Genomic DNA, 13,464 nt, shown 5'->3' on the forward strand with positions numbered 1-13,464 from the left:
TTACATGACTCTAAGTGTTTACTTAGAAATATTGGTTTTAGAGGGCTTTCAAGAAATCTTACTGTTCATTATATTTTAGAGAAGAGCTTGAAAACGTGACCTAAGTATAACATAAAGGAGTGAGGGATTGAGGAGATCAGACAAATCACAATAACAAAATCGTTGTTATTGGCTTGACTCATGCATGCCTGCCACCTCAGTGCTGAAACTGAGACACGAGCGTGTTTCTGTGAGACAGCAGAGGCCTCTGCTGCTAGCTGGGAACACCACGCTGCAGGATACAGGATATGGTGTGGGTGATTGCAGTACCAGACGCTTAATGGCATTGTTAGGAAATGGCCTCAAGTGAAATAGACGGCCATCAATTTAGAATACTGGCATTGTAGCTTAATTGAATGCTTGCCAACCTAATTAACACTCACCATCTGGGTTTTAGTCCAGAGGGATATGCAGAAGATAACCCTCAGGATGCTCCTCGTTAAATGCATCTCCTGGGGTCCCAAACCACGCGTGTGGTGTAGCACCGACACCTCACCCACAGGGGCGGACCGAGCTGCTCGCTGCGCGTCAGGGGAATTCAACAGGGGGTGTGTGTGTGTGTCTGTCTGTCTGTCTGTCTGTCTCTGTGTGTGTGTGTGGAGGCGGCTCTGCTGCTTTCTGAGGGCGATGCGCGCTCCCGCCCGGCCACCCCGGATCGGGCCCGGGCTCGAGCGCGGCCCCCCCGACCCCTGGACCGCGCTGAGGCGGCGGCCGCTGCCCCCCGGCCCCTGCCGCATGCGCAGAGCCGCCCCCATCCGGGTCACCGCCGCCCCCCCCCCCCGCAGCTCCCCGGGGAGCCGCGGGGATGCGCACGCCTGCGCGCTCCCGCCCCGCGCCGCTGCCCTCCCGCGGCCGCAGGCTCCGCTCGGCGCCGCCGGGGAGCGCGCGCGGCGCCCCCCCCCCCCTCCGCCCCGTGCCGCCCCTCCCCGCCCTGCCCCGGTGCCGCTGAGGGGATCCGTGACGGTGAGCGGCGGGCGCCGGGTTCCCTCCGTGAGTTTCGGGAGCTCCGCCCGGGGCGGGGAGCGGGCAGCGCCTGCTGCCTCCGGGGTGTCCGGGGCGGCCGGAGCCGGGCGCTGCTCCGCGGGGAACAGCGGCGGGGGCAGAGCCCGGGGGGCTCCGGGGCCGCGGTGCGGGGCTGGGACGGGGCCGGTGGGGGCCGGGGGCTCGCTGTGCCGCCCTTCGGGCTCGTCGGTGGCAGCAGAGCTTTGTCGGGCTGCCGGGCACGCTCGTGTGGTCAGTGGGAGAATTCCCCCCGGCCTGGGAGCACGGCCTCGGGCTGCTGCTCCCCACAGCGCTCCCTTAGTGCCCGGCAGCCCCGTCCCTGTCCCAGGGGCGCTGCTTGGTGTTCCTGCGGTGCCCGGGAACCGTCGTGCTTCAGGGCTGGTGTGAGAAGTCAGGAAAAATTGGTAATCTGAGGAAAAAGCAGCGTTAGCCTTGGAGGATTCTGGTAAAACAGTGCTGTGGCGTGTTCTCATTTAAATATATATATATGTATATAACTGAAGTAGCTCTTCTTATAGATCTGTGGTCCCTAGAAACTTTCCAGGTTTTGCTTTTATACTCTCAAGAAGTGCTGCACTGTACCTCCCGCAGCACTGTTGAACTTGTTGCTGAAATGGTTCGTTACCTTTGGTGGAGATGGCTCCTGTTGGATCCCTTTCCCTCCAGGCTGCTTGAAGGAGTTAAGGGAATAACTGCGTTCCCGTGGCGTAACAGTGTGCGAGTTTCTACTCTGGCTTTCTAAAGGAACACGGTGATTTCTCTGGTAATTCGATTTTTGCTATAGAAAAGCAACGCTGCTTCACGGCGGTGGGGATGGTTAAGCTGCCCCAGCTGTCCGGTGTTGCTCAGGCAGGGTATTGGAGGCTGGCTGTTGTTGGAGGCTTGCTGTCATTTCACAGAGCAGAAAGCATCTCGCAGTAATGCGTTGTGTTGCTGTAATTAAATGGTGCAGCATGACGAACTGATACATGATGAAACCTGAAGGCAGTGTGTAGAAGCTGGGCGCAGCGTGCCCAGCAGGTGTGTGTCATCTCGGGGGGCTGCAACTTCTTTGCAAAGCTGCAGAGCACCTCTCACGGGCTGCAACGCGCGCCTGTGTGGTGTTTGGCGTGGGTCATAATGCCACAAATTGTTTGTGAGGAAAGCGCTGCTTTTGCTCGTAGCAAGGGTATTTGTGCTGTGGAAGGTTTGCTGCTGAGCAGGCAGCAGGCCTGCAGTGCCATCGCTCCGTGTGTCTGAGCAACCACACCGCGGTCACTGGTGGTAATCTGCGTGTTCTGAAGGTGGGAGCACACGGGTGGGGAGCGGCAGGTGCTGATTGCCTGCGTAACGGGGTGGGGGTGAGACGTGGCAGCACGCTGAAGGTGTCTGCGGGTCTGCAGGTTAACTGCCATCACACCAGCGGGGCTGTTTTACTCAAGTCTGGCCGATTCACCTCTGGTAAAAATCTGGTGGCCAGCGCTTTATCTCCGTCTGCTTCATTACCTAGTTGAATTGTTTAATGGTATGTAAAATTGAAAGAAGTTAGATCTTGGGGCTTTTTTGTTGCTTTTCTTTATTTTTTTTCCTTCTTTTCTAATGGTCTTTGTGGCTCTGTGATCTCCTGGCATTTGTTTGCAAGCATTTCAGTTTGTAATTGATCCTTCTCAAATTCCAAAGCTGATTTGGCAAAGACTTTTCCGTAGGTGTATTGTTTACATCACTTTCGTTCTTGTCTTTTACTGCTCCTTACCGGATGTGTTGTCACCGTTTCGTTTACAAAATTGTCTTATTCTGTGATGCCAAGCACACATGGAAAAAACATGGATGTCTTTTTTTCAAAATACCAAATAATTTTCAGAGTTTTAGACCCTCCTCACGCGTGAGATTTGAACTCAGTCTGAATTCTCTGAGTTTTTTTAACCAAATTTGGTAAAAGAAGTAAAAACTGGGATTATTTTTTTCCCACAACGCATTCCTTATGGCTTTAGCTTAGTGTTTTAGTCCCTTATATTGTTCTTCTTAAAAATATACATCCCATTTTGTTTTCAAGTAGATATTTGCACACTTGCCTTGCTGCTGGGAAAAGGATTGCATCTATTCAAGGAGTCTGTACAAAGTCTCATTGCATTTCTGGCTGATGCTCTGTACAGAGTCGGGTGTTTTATGTGTATAAATACAATCCCAGCTCTGCCTTCATTTTGTCCATCTCTTTGCGCATTCTTTTCTGAGGTGCCCTTCTCTTGTGCTTGCATGCTGACCAAGGGAGCATCTCCATGGGCCCTGGCTGCTGTGTTTGGTGCTGGCAACCTGCAGCTGGAAGCTCCTTAAAGGATGTGAAAGCTGGTAATGACTTCAGAGGAGGGCAGTGGATTCAGCTGATAATCAGTGGATTAAATTCTCGCTCATTTCAACTGCGATTTCTGGCTCTCCAGCGCTGTCAGCAGGGCGCGGGGGGAGCGCCGCAGGGCTCTCGGTTAATCCTGTTTCTGTGGTGCCTTCGCCTCGCTCCGCGTGCTGTGTTGGTGTCACCTCATAGCCTGCGGGGCCCAGCTCGGGCTCACAGCTCTTCAGTGTGGCCAACTGGGCCGTGTTTTGCATTGGTCCCTGTTTTACCTTATTTCCTGTCGTACCCATCGTTAGTCTGGGTCTTTGAGTTTCGATGGGGAGTTACCAAGCTCTCCCTTCCCGGTGCCCCTTCTCCCTCGCCCTGGCTGCCAGGCTCCCTGCTCTGCGCTGGGTGCCACGCGGGGCCAGGCCTGTGCCTCCAGGCCAGATGGTGGCTTCTGTTTTCACCGGGCTGGCGTGTTTTCTTTCCCTTTTCTCTTTCCTTTTTGAATGAATCAGCAAGCACAAAGCCGAGTGTTTCAGCAGCTCCGTGTTGCCTTGCACTTGCATCCGTTGTGCGGTGCTGCAGGGCACCTGCGGTGCGCCCCGGGAGCTTGCTGTGCCCCGGTCACAGCTCAGCGGAGGTGAGATGCTGAACCATGCCACCAGGTGCACGCGCTGCCTCAGACAGCTTGGTGTCCCCAAGGTCACGTTGGTTTGACCAAATTAAGTTAGCATCACACCTGGGGAGTCTGTGTGTTTACAGACGTGGCCATGCACCCTGCTGGTGCTGTGACTAAGCAGTTTGTAAATACCTGAAACGGGTACCAAATTATTTTTTTCCCCATTTTCATGTGTTATTTTTCCTTAAATATGGAGTGTTGAGAGTGTTTGGCTGTTGCTAAATACTGATCTTAAACCTTTTCCTGTGTGAGCATGGATTGTTTATGCTTTTTTATTGTGCATATTGGTCTCAGTTGATGGTGTTTGTCATGATCCTGCTTTGAAGGAATGAACTAGTTAGGCAAACACTTGAATGAGGTTGTTGCTAGTGAAACATAACACGTTTGTTCACCCTTTGTTTCAGGGCTGTATCACAAACTAACACCCTCCCACTGAACCTAAATGCAGTACAGACTTGAGTTTCTCTGTCATTTACATTGGAATATCTGCTAGTGCAGTAACCCGGTGACTTTTGCAGTGGGAGGTGGCAAGGTATTTGCTGTTGAAGTGTTACGTGCTTTTGTTTTGTGACGGTACAAACTATTTATTTTTTTACCTAAAATCTTTTGTTTAGCCTCTTGCTTGCTTCCTCTGTTCTCCCCTGACACACATGCAGTATCCACAGCCGTAAGTCTCCTGTGTGTGGGGAAGGTGTTCCCAGTGCTTGGGACAAGGCAGCGTCCTCACGCTGGGTGACGCCTGGCTTTGTTCCTGTGTCTGCTGCTGGCACGGAGAAGCTTGGACAGATGATTCAGCTCTTCTGTACATCTGTTCCCTCTGATGAAATACTGATGTTCCTTCAAGTGTCAGAAGACTACTCTGATTATTTGGAAAGTGCTTTAAGAAATTGCTATTGACTGAAAAATGTCACAGAGAAAAGCTTGTGGAACAGTACAGCAGTTCTTGTTTTATGTCAGAGTAAAAGGAGGAGAAATGTCATGACTTGACTGAGCGACTTTATGCTCCTTTTCATGGGTTTACAGAAAGGGGATACAGTCTTGTGTGGATGAGAGAGCAAGTTTCATGTTGATTTCTGTTCTCTTCTGTAAAATTATTTCCTTTAGGGATCAGACAATGCAAGACGTGGCACCTTGATGCTGTTTTTGTTTTGTTTACATGGCAGGCCCTTACTGGAAACTGCGGAACGTAAAAGAGTTGCCTTGGGTGGACGATGCTCAGAGATACTATGAAGTCTTGGAGCGACAGCCAGTCAGACCTCTACAGCAGTGACCAAGAAGAGGAAGAACAGATGATTTTTGGAGAAAATGAAGATGATTTGGAAGAAATGATGGATTTAAGTGACTTGCCTACCTCCCTGTTTGCTTGCAGCGTTCACGAAGCGGTGTTTGAGGTACAGGAAGAAAAGGTAAGGTGGAGAGGGGCATATCTGGGGTACAGTACTGTAAGTATGGATACGGCCAGAGAATGCTTTTGTCTGGATCTCCAGTGTATTGTTGCACATTATGTGGGAGGGGTGGAAGAACAAACCACACAAATTATTTACCAGTAAGCTCAGATCAGAATGAGAGCAGTTGCCAAGGAGCAGGTAACGCTGCAGTTTTACGGTAGCTAAGTTGCTAACAGATATGTGCTTCTTCCACAAGAAAACAAGCTCTTCTGGTTTTTCTATTTATCCGTGGTACCAAGTCTAAGGGAGGAATTTAAATAAAATTTGAAGGTAAACTTAAATTAATAATTATTTTAAGGCAAAGATGCTGTTAAAAAAAAAAAAAAAGGCATTACACATTTTCAGGATGCATGGTCTGATTTGAGTTAAAAAACCACCTTAGAAATAGCTTAAGACCTTATAACAAACAATCATCTTGGGCCTGCTAACATCTGTGTTCAGTCAAATCTGTACTTGCCCTTAGCTTCCAAGAGCATCAGGAGTAATTATCAAGAGTACGTGAGCTGTTGAGGAAAAAACGGAGGGGCCAATACGAAAGCTTTGGTTTGCAGCTTTTGCAGTTTACAGAAATCCTTGTGAAGTGTTTCACACTTGTGCAACAGTGGTGTCCCATCACTTGTTGTGCATCTGGTATAGAAGTGTTGCTAAATTATTTTACACGTCTACCAGTGATCTGTCATTTCCATACGCACATCTGCTCTTTCTGTGGAGGTTTTCTCATGGTATGTCAGGGCACATGAGGTGCATCTAGGCAGATGTGCTAGCTCTTCTTCTCTAACAATCCCAGGATAATTAGATGTCACATGGAACCACTTGTGAATTTAACCACTTCTGGTTAATTTTTTCTTATCAAATGGAGTTTGTGAAGTGTACTGATTGTACTGTCAGCAAGCTCATCTAAGCTGATTTATTGTCATAGCCAAGATGTTGATTCAGGATAGGTCAGAGCTGTGTGCGTTACGTCTATAAATGAGAAACCTACTACGCAGGCTTCTGCCTAGTGCTCAAAAGAACAGAAGGGCTTTGCTATATAATATGGCTTTTATCTGTGTTATGAAATTGTGCTTAGTCAGCCCCTGGACACACATTTCAATGGCTTGATGTACTTCTGCATTACATCTGTTTTTATTAAAGGCTGAATGCACAGCAGTTACCGAATCAAATGCAATTTGTGCTGTCTGCACACATACAGAAAGCTATTTGAAAAATTGTGGTGTCCCTTGGTTTTGTTTTGTACTGTGTTTCTGTTTGTTTGTTTTGGTGGCACTTAGGGTTTTCCTGTCAACATTCTTCTAATTTGTTTGGTAACAGTAGCACAGCTAGCAGCACTTGCTGGAAGACTGCATCAAAATGAATTTTTCTCTTCCCTGATTTCTGTAGTAGTCACAATTGTAACGAATAGATTGCCTGGTTCTGTATGTAGACACAAATATTTTGTCCTTAGCATTTTTATTTGTGAAATTTTGCATAAGCAAATAACGATTAATGTTCTGATTAGAAGAAATGGTTAAAAAGATGCTATTAATTTGAAATCTGGATATTTAATTCTTATGAAGCATTTTGCTCAGGTTCTATTTCTCATTCTTTCATCCCTTTTTTGACATTTTTCAGCCTCTGGAGTTTTTTTTGTATTCTGTTGATTAGTTAAAGCAACACTTAAACAGTTCACTGCTGAATTAGCTGCATGTTTAATTCAATGCTCTCTTTTGCTTAAATGTTTTAAGTTAAATGCCCGGTACGTTTACAGGAAAAACTGGAAGATGTCTAAGTTATCTTGTATTTTCTAATAATTTTGTCTTTTACATATCTAAAAACATCTTTTCAAGCGTACTTCTAATAGCTAAAGGTTATGAATTAAAAGAGTAAAAGTACATATTGTCCCTTTCTCAAATACTAAAAATAACTGCATTTAAAACTAGGGCAAAGATATGCAAATTATCTTTCATAGAGAACTATTGAATTAAAATTGATTCAATTTTGTAACAATGCAATTGTTAATTATTGAAAAAAATGAGGATAAGATTCCGTATTCAATGGAACGTGTTTGTGGTGGTGTTTTTTTTTTTTCCCAAAAAAGTGTTCAGTAATAATAGATCTTTGTCTCTTCAAAAGTAGTCTTACTCATTCGTCCTGTGAATGTTGACAGTTTTTAAGCACTCTCTGCTTTAGCTTATTCAATTTAAAAATGAACTGACCTGCATAGTGTTTTTGGAGGTGCTTGCGTGCAAGGTGCAGCTACTTTTGTTGACTGCACTTTTGGGAAACTGTCACTAGATGGCAGTTCATCTTTTGAGTTACATGGGCTTGTTCACATCAATGTACTCTTGGAATTCAGATTTTAAGCAGTGAGATCAAGCAGTCAAAGAGCAAAGTATGCAATGCGCAGGTTTAGGAGATGATTAAGGGAAACGCATGGGATTTGAGAGACAAAAATGAAAGGAAAACGTGTTTTCATTGAGTGAAAATGTTCGTTTTATGTTTAAAGAATCTTTGTACTTCATCTCTAGGAAAGATTTGAAGCTCTTTTTACAGTCTATGATAATCAAGTCACATTCCAGTCGTTTAAAAGCTTTAGAAGAGTAAGGATAAACTTCAGCAATCCAGAGGCAGCAGCAAGAGCACGGATAGAACTTCATGAAACTGACTTCAATGGAAAAAAGCTGAAGCTATATTTTGCACAGGTATTACAGAACACTAATTTGTTCTGCATGTGTCCCTGTTTCTTTCTTTCTTGTGTCACATTTGCCCCTGAGTTTCATTTCTGAGAAGTTTTGAAGCTACTGTTGACCTCTTGTTCTATACTATCATGTATTATTTCTACTCATTGAGAAATTCATGCTTTAGGAGATGGTTTTGCTTTTCAGCTTGAACTTAGAGAACTGTGTAGTGACGCAAACCACCTTCTCACATATATAAACAGAAATGTGTTGAAAGTAAATGAATAGGTCCAAAGATCTCTTCACAACGGGTGCTCTACATGTATATTCTTTTTTGTTGGATTAGCAGCTCACGTTATCTACAGCTACATTGTCAGTGCTTACATAGACCGATTTCTTAGCAGCATCATTTATCTGAGGCGTTATACCACGAGAAATGATAGTAGTTGTACTATTATTTTTAAAGCTAGACCAAATTAAGCACTGTTAATGCAAAGATTGGCCATGCAATACTGGGGAAGCAGACTAAATAAGAAGAATTAATATTTGTGATTTCATTCTGTGTCTCCTGGCCTTTGTCTTCAGGTGCAGGTGTCCAGTGAAGTAGGAGACAAGTCCTACCTTCTTCCTCCACAACCTGTTAAACAGTTTCTGATATCACCACCTGCATCTCCACCAGTTGGATGGAAACAGAGTGAAGATGCAACTCCGCTGATAAACTATGACCTGCTTTGTGCTGTCTCCAAGCTGGGACCAGGTAGGGATATTTACCTGCTTTTGCTGTGTTATTTAACTTCAAAAATACTTATTCAGAGAATTTATGTACTTGTCTTTTCTGTGAGAAGAAACTGAGTCTGTCTGACTTGACATTACTTGAATAAAATGATCCATCACAATTTACTTCATTCATTAACTCATTGAAAGTATAACGCAGAACTAGACTGTGTGGCACTGGTTCCGTGATGTCCATTTACTGAATTTTGCTATAGCCTTAGTGTTAACTAACATACAACAGAGCAATGGAAAGTTCAGTGTCTTGCAGACGAACAGCCGCAGTTGTTAATGAAGCAGTATGCACTTTTTTGTTGGATTGTCAAACTTTTTCAGAGTTTTCTTACTCAGAAAAACACTGTTTTCCCTGAAAAGGAGGTTTATCGTTCTCACATCAGAAGTGCTTTGGTGTGTAATCGCTTGAATTGGGTCCAGTATTTTTTGCAATGCCCTCTTACATCTCCCTCCTTCCCTTTGAAGATCAATTAAAAGACTGTATTTCAGAGAACAGTGTAACAGATACAGGAGCTATTTTCAAAACATGAAACAGGTCTGGTGAATTATGAAATTTGAGCAAATTAAAGTTGAGATGGGAGTAAATTAATATTTGGTTGTATACTGCAGCTCTGAAGGATTTTCTGAGATACAGTTGCTTAGTATTGCTGGGGATGTTCCTAGTATGATCTTTGTTTGCCGCTTTTCAGGGGAAAAGTATGAACTTCATGCAGGAACAGAATCAACTCCTAGTGTAGTTGTCCACGTCTGTGAAAGTGAGACAGAAGAGGAAGATGAAATTAAAAATCCCAAACAGAAGATAATGCAGACAAGGCGTCCAGAACCACCTGCAACAATACTGAATGAATCTAAAGCGTTTGATTGTACACTGGAGGTAGGGGGTACTATGCACTGTTAAACTGTGATGCTCAGGATAGTATCAAAATCAGACACTTAATGAGTACATGTGTTGATGTCTGTAGTGCTGCTATATATTACATATAGCAGCAATGGATTTTACTTGTAGTTGTCTCTCATGTTCAAGATTTTGGATGCCAATGCTCTAAAAAGCACTTTAATTATAAGGACTAGTGCCCCAAGTGTAGCAAATCCACCTGACTTGCAATAGTGAAAAATAGGAAGTTTAGATTTTTTTGAAGATGTTACCTTCTCTTTATACTGTGAAGTGTGATGTACCAAGTGCTGAAATAATATCTTACTGTCACTATTGGATTCAAGAAAGTTCTTTGTATAGCAATTAAAACCCGATTTGTGCCAGTACAACAACTTCTAATTCATGTAAAAGTTAAATGGAAGCAAAGAATACTCTTTATGCTAAAATTCCTTCCCAGACAGTAACCTTCTGAAGTGTGAAAGTTAATGCTTGCTTTTCTCAGATATGTTTAATTTGACATGAGGCACAAATACACGTATGGAACTAAATTCTGTGTAGTTCGCAGAACTACTTGAAGAGTACAGGAGGAAGAACCACAGACCACTAAAAGACAGACTGGGAGTCTGTCCCCAACACTACTGCTGCTATCTGATGGTACAATGGTTTGCACTGACATCTAATTAAGAGTGAATTACAATATGCAGAGTGAAATAGGGATTCAGCTATTGAATGTGTTGTCTCTGATCCTCTCAAAGTATGGTAATGTTTGTTCCTCTCCAGTTCTAGAGGTGGCCTCCATTTATAAATAAATTCTATGACTGTTATGTTATGACTAAATGATGTTAGGAGATAAAACACCTAGGGTTAACTTTTAACCTGTGGTCCTAAACTTCTCTAGTCTTTCTTTTTGTTACTTTTTTTTTAAGAAGACAGTCAGTTGCCTGGCTTAGCCAGCATTTATGCAGTTTGAGCCCTTGTTTGCTGTTTTTCATTAGGAGTTTTTCTGTGTAGCATCCTGTATGTCTGATAGAGCATCCACTAATTTTGAGACCAGGATGCATCTTTTAAAATACAGAACTTTAATTTTGTAAACTCACATTAAGTGTTTTAGTAGGAGGAAAATATGCCTCAGTGTAATGACACATGCTCCTATGCTTTTACGCTATTTTATAATCAACCTTTTTTAGTCTACCCAGATTCTTTTTCTATAAAAAGATTACAATTTTCTGAACAAGCCAGGCTGCTTATATTCATATATATATATATATAAATCATTCAGAAATTGGCCTTTTTCAATTCATTTTATTGTATTTTAATTCTATATGAAGTGTTTATTGAACTTTCAAAAGTATTTTCACTTGATTGACGGTGGAGAGAAAAAGCAATGGTCACGAATTTGCATAGGCGCAGTAGTTTTCAACCCCGTATTGTGCCAGCTTGTGATCCCTTCCTGCCACCAGCTTCGAGTTGCAAAATGGGATCCTGCAGGCAGGTCCTTGTTCCAGAGGTAGGAATAGTATGTATTAAAACGGCAGGAAAATGTTTTTGTTCATCTTGCCTCCAAAGGCATGATATTTATGTATCTCTTCAGGTATTAAAATCACTTAAAGTCTGACTTTTGTCTCACTGTTCTACAATACAAAAAAAAAAGGAGAAAAAAAATCTTGTATTGTCCATGAGGCCTGTGTATTTTAAAATTTTCAGAAGTCCATTTTGGATTCTGTGGTGTTTATATTTTGTTAATTGTTTAATTTCTACCCCATTGTAAAAGTTTGTGTAAGTAGGGATAAGTGGAAAACCTTCAGAAACAGTTTTATAACGCAAATCAAGTAAGTGATGTTGTCAATGTATCTTGTGTAAAATGTGTAAGAACCTGCATTCCAACATCTTTCATTGTGTAAAGAGGCTTAAAATAAAAACAATGCAGTGCCATTCGTATGGTTTTCTTTAACTGTATTCCATATCAATCCGAGTTTGTTTTCTAACAGCATTGTACTCTTGTGCCACTGAGTGAACAGTCAAAAAATTTTTCTTACTAAACAAAACCCAGAAACTATCACTAAGCAAAAATACTTCTGAGGAAGTTGGGAGACTTCCACAGATTTTTTATGGTGTTTTTGTGTGCCTGTGGAAGCAGAGTTCCATGTGGATGTTTAGCTGGCATTACGTTTGAATGGGCGTTTGACACATATTTAAACGGCAAATATGATGTAGGTGAGAATGTCTGGTCTGGGCTGCAGTATAAAGACCTATAAAGTTTGTGTTGTAATAAAGATAGATAATTATTTCCAAAAATCTCTCACATTTTAATACTTTGGCAAGTTGACCCTTGTAGAAGGGAATGCTTGATTTCCTTGGTGAAGCAAACGTATTCCCGTTGCAATATTGGTTGAAACCCAGATCTCAGCAGTACTTGGGTGAGGTAGTGGGGAAGATACTAATGGGAATCTGTGTTTTTGCTGTGTTACCTAAAACAGAAAAATAACAAATTCTGAGTCTTTTCTGATTCTGTAGGCAATGGCCATGTTCCTGTTCAAATAACATGGCACAGCAAGCCGGGGTTGGGGAGGAACAACCAGGTTTATATGTGACCTTCTGCTGGGGCAGGTCACTTCATCTCTGCATTTCAGTTCCAACCCTTGCAGGTGTGGTTGGTATTTGCTTTTCTGACTTGGGAGACAAGAGGGGCAAAAAGCATGTGTGGGTATCTTCAAAAGTTCAGTCCTTTTCCAAAACTCACCTCGAACTGGATCTTAGCTTTATCGAGGCAGCCAACAGCTTCCTGAGCAGCAAGATTAGGTAAGAGCCCATTCTCCTGGGTAAATCCAGCTTCTAAGGCTTGGCAGCGAGGTAAGGGTGTGCCATGCTTATGTATTTGTATAAGCTCCTAAACGCTTTGAAAGGTTTGTTGCAAAGATAGGCAAGAAAGTGTTTGCACTGAATCTTACCTTGCCCAGTGGGCTCTGTGCAAGGCACAGACTTGAAGATCTTTAGAGGTCTCTTCCAACCTAAATGATTCAATGATTCTACCAGCTATCTACAAAGGACAGCCCTTATGTTGCACCTGAATTTAACCCAAGCTGAGCTGGAGAACTTCTGTTCCTCCCTTTGAAGTGTTAGAAGTGAACAAGGAAGGCATCTACTTGCCAGCTTCTGTCACTAGTATGTTCTCTGGCTGTGAAAATACAGAAGTGTGAGACTAGATCTTTTGCCCCCTAGGTCCTTGTTGTTTTATCCTTCCTTCTTTCTGGCAGACCCAGCTGTAACAAGCCAGTGCTCTATCTTAGCCCTGCCTCTGTTCGCCAGTGTTTCATTGAAGAGCTTGTTTGCATTAGCAATGCCTTATCAGTGAAATGCTTAGAAATGTACCCATGCTTGGGTGAGAGCCGGGCTCTGTGGCTGCAGACACCTGTGCACAGTCTGCACAAGTTTTGTCCTCCGGGCTGCAGGAAGCAAAACACACACGGGTTTCTAGGGTGAGAAATGCTGGGGAGAGCAATGTGCTGCTCCCCGTCGGGTTCAGCGGGGGGCTGCCAGTCCTTGCCTGCCTGCATCAAGGTGCGGAGGGGGGGCTGCAGCAATCCTTACTGCTCTGAGCAGGCACAAAGCATGCATTTGAAACTCATCTTGACAGGAGCACCACCTCGTGAACCGTCCCCAAAGGGAAG

General features: G+C 43.7%; 1 protein-coding gene across 3 annotated transcripts; it reads left to right on the forward strand.

Moving 5' to 3' along the window:
- The first annotated feature begins 843 nt into the window (after window positions 1-843).
- Window positions 844-11,728, forward strand: RCAN3 (RCAN family member 3). 3 transcript variants are annotated; one of them, XM_068657498.1, is made up of 5 exons: window positions 844-1,002; window positions 5,195-5,437; window positions 7,987-8,160; window positions 8,722-8,893; window positions 9,612-11,728. In XM_068657498.1, the coding sequence occupies exons 2-5, from the start codon at window positions 5,243-5,245 to the stop codon at window positions 9,818-9,820; spliced, it is 750 nt and encodes a 249-aa protein (XP_068513599.1). In that variant the 5' UTR covers window positions 844-1,002; window positions 5,195-5,242; the 3' UTR covers window positions 9,821-11,728. The 3 variants fall into 3 exon arrangements, with proteins under 3 accessions (XP_068513599.1, XP_068513598.1, XP_068513600.1); XM_068657497.1 differs by having other exon boundaries at window positions 846-1,029; XM_068657499.1 differs by lacking the exon at window positions 844-1,002 and adding an exon at window positions 3,285-3,366.
- The last annotated feature ends 1,736 nt before the right edge of the window (window positions 11,729-13,464 follow it).

Source organism: Anas acuta, chromosome 21, assembly GCF_963932015.1.
Source record: "Anas acuta chromosome 21, bAnaAcu1.1, whole genome shotgun sequence".
Classification (NCBI taxonomy): Eukaryota; Metazoa; Chordata; class Aves; order Anseriformes; family Anatidae; genus Anas; species Anas acuta.

What these genes read in the sequence shown, in the direction of transcription:
- RCAN3 (XM_068657498.1), top strand. Translation starts at nt 5,243, where the DNA reads ATGCTCAGAGATACTATGAAGTCTTGGAGCGACAGCCAGTCAGACCTC. An exon ending in TTGAGGTACAGGAAGAAAAG is followed by an intron (nt 5,438 to 7,986) that starts GTAAGGTGGAGA and finishes CTTCATCTCTAG; the next exon opens with GAAAGATTTGAAGCTCTTTT. An exon ending in TGTCTCCAAGCTGGGACCAG is followed by an intron (nt 8,894 to 9,611) that starts GTAGGGATATTT and finishes GCCGCTTTTCAG; the next exon opens with GGGAAAAGTATGAACTTCAT.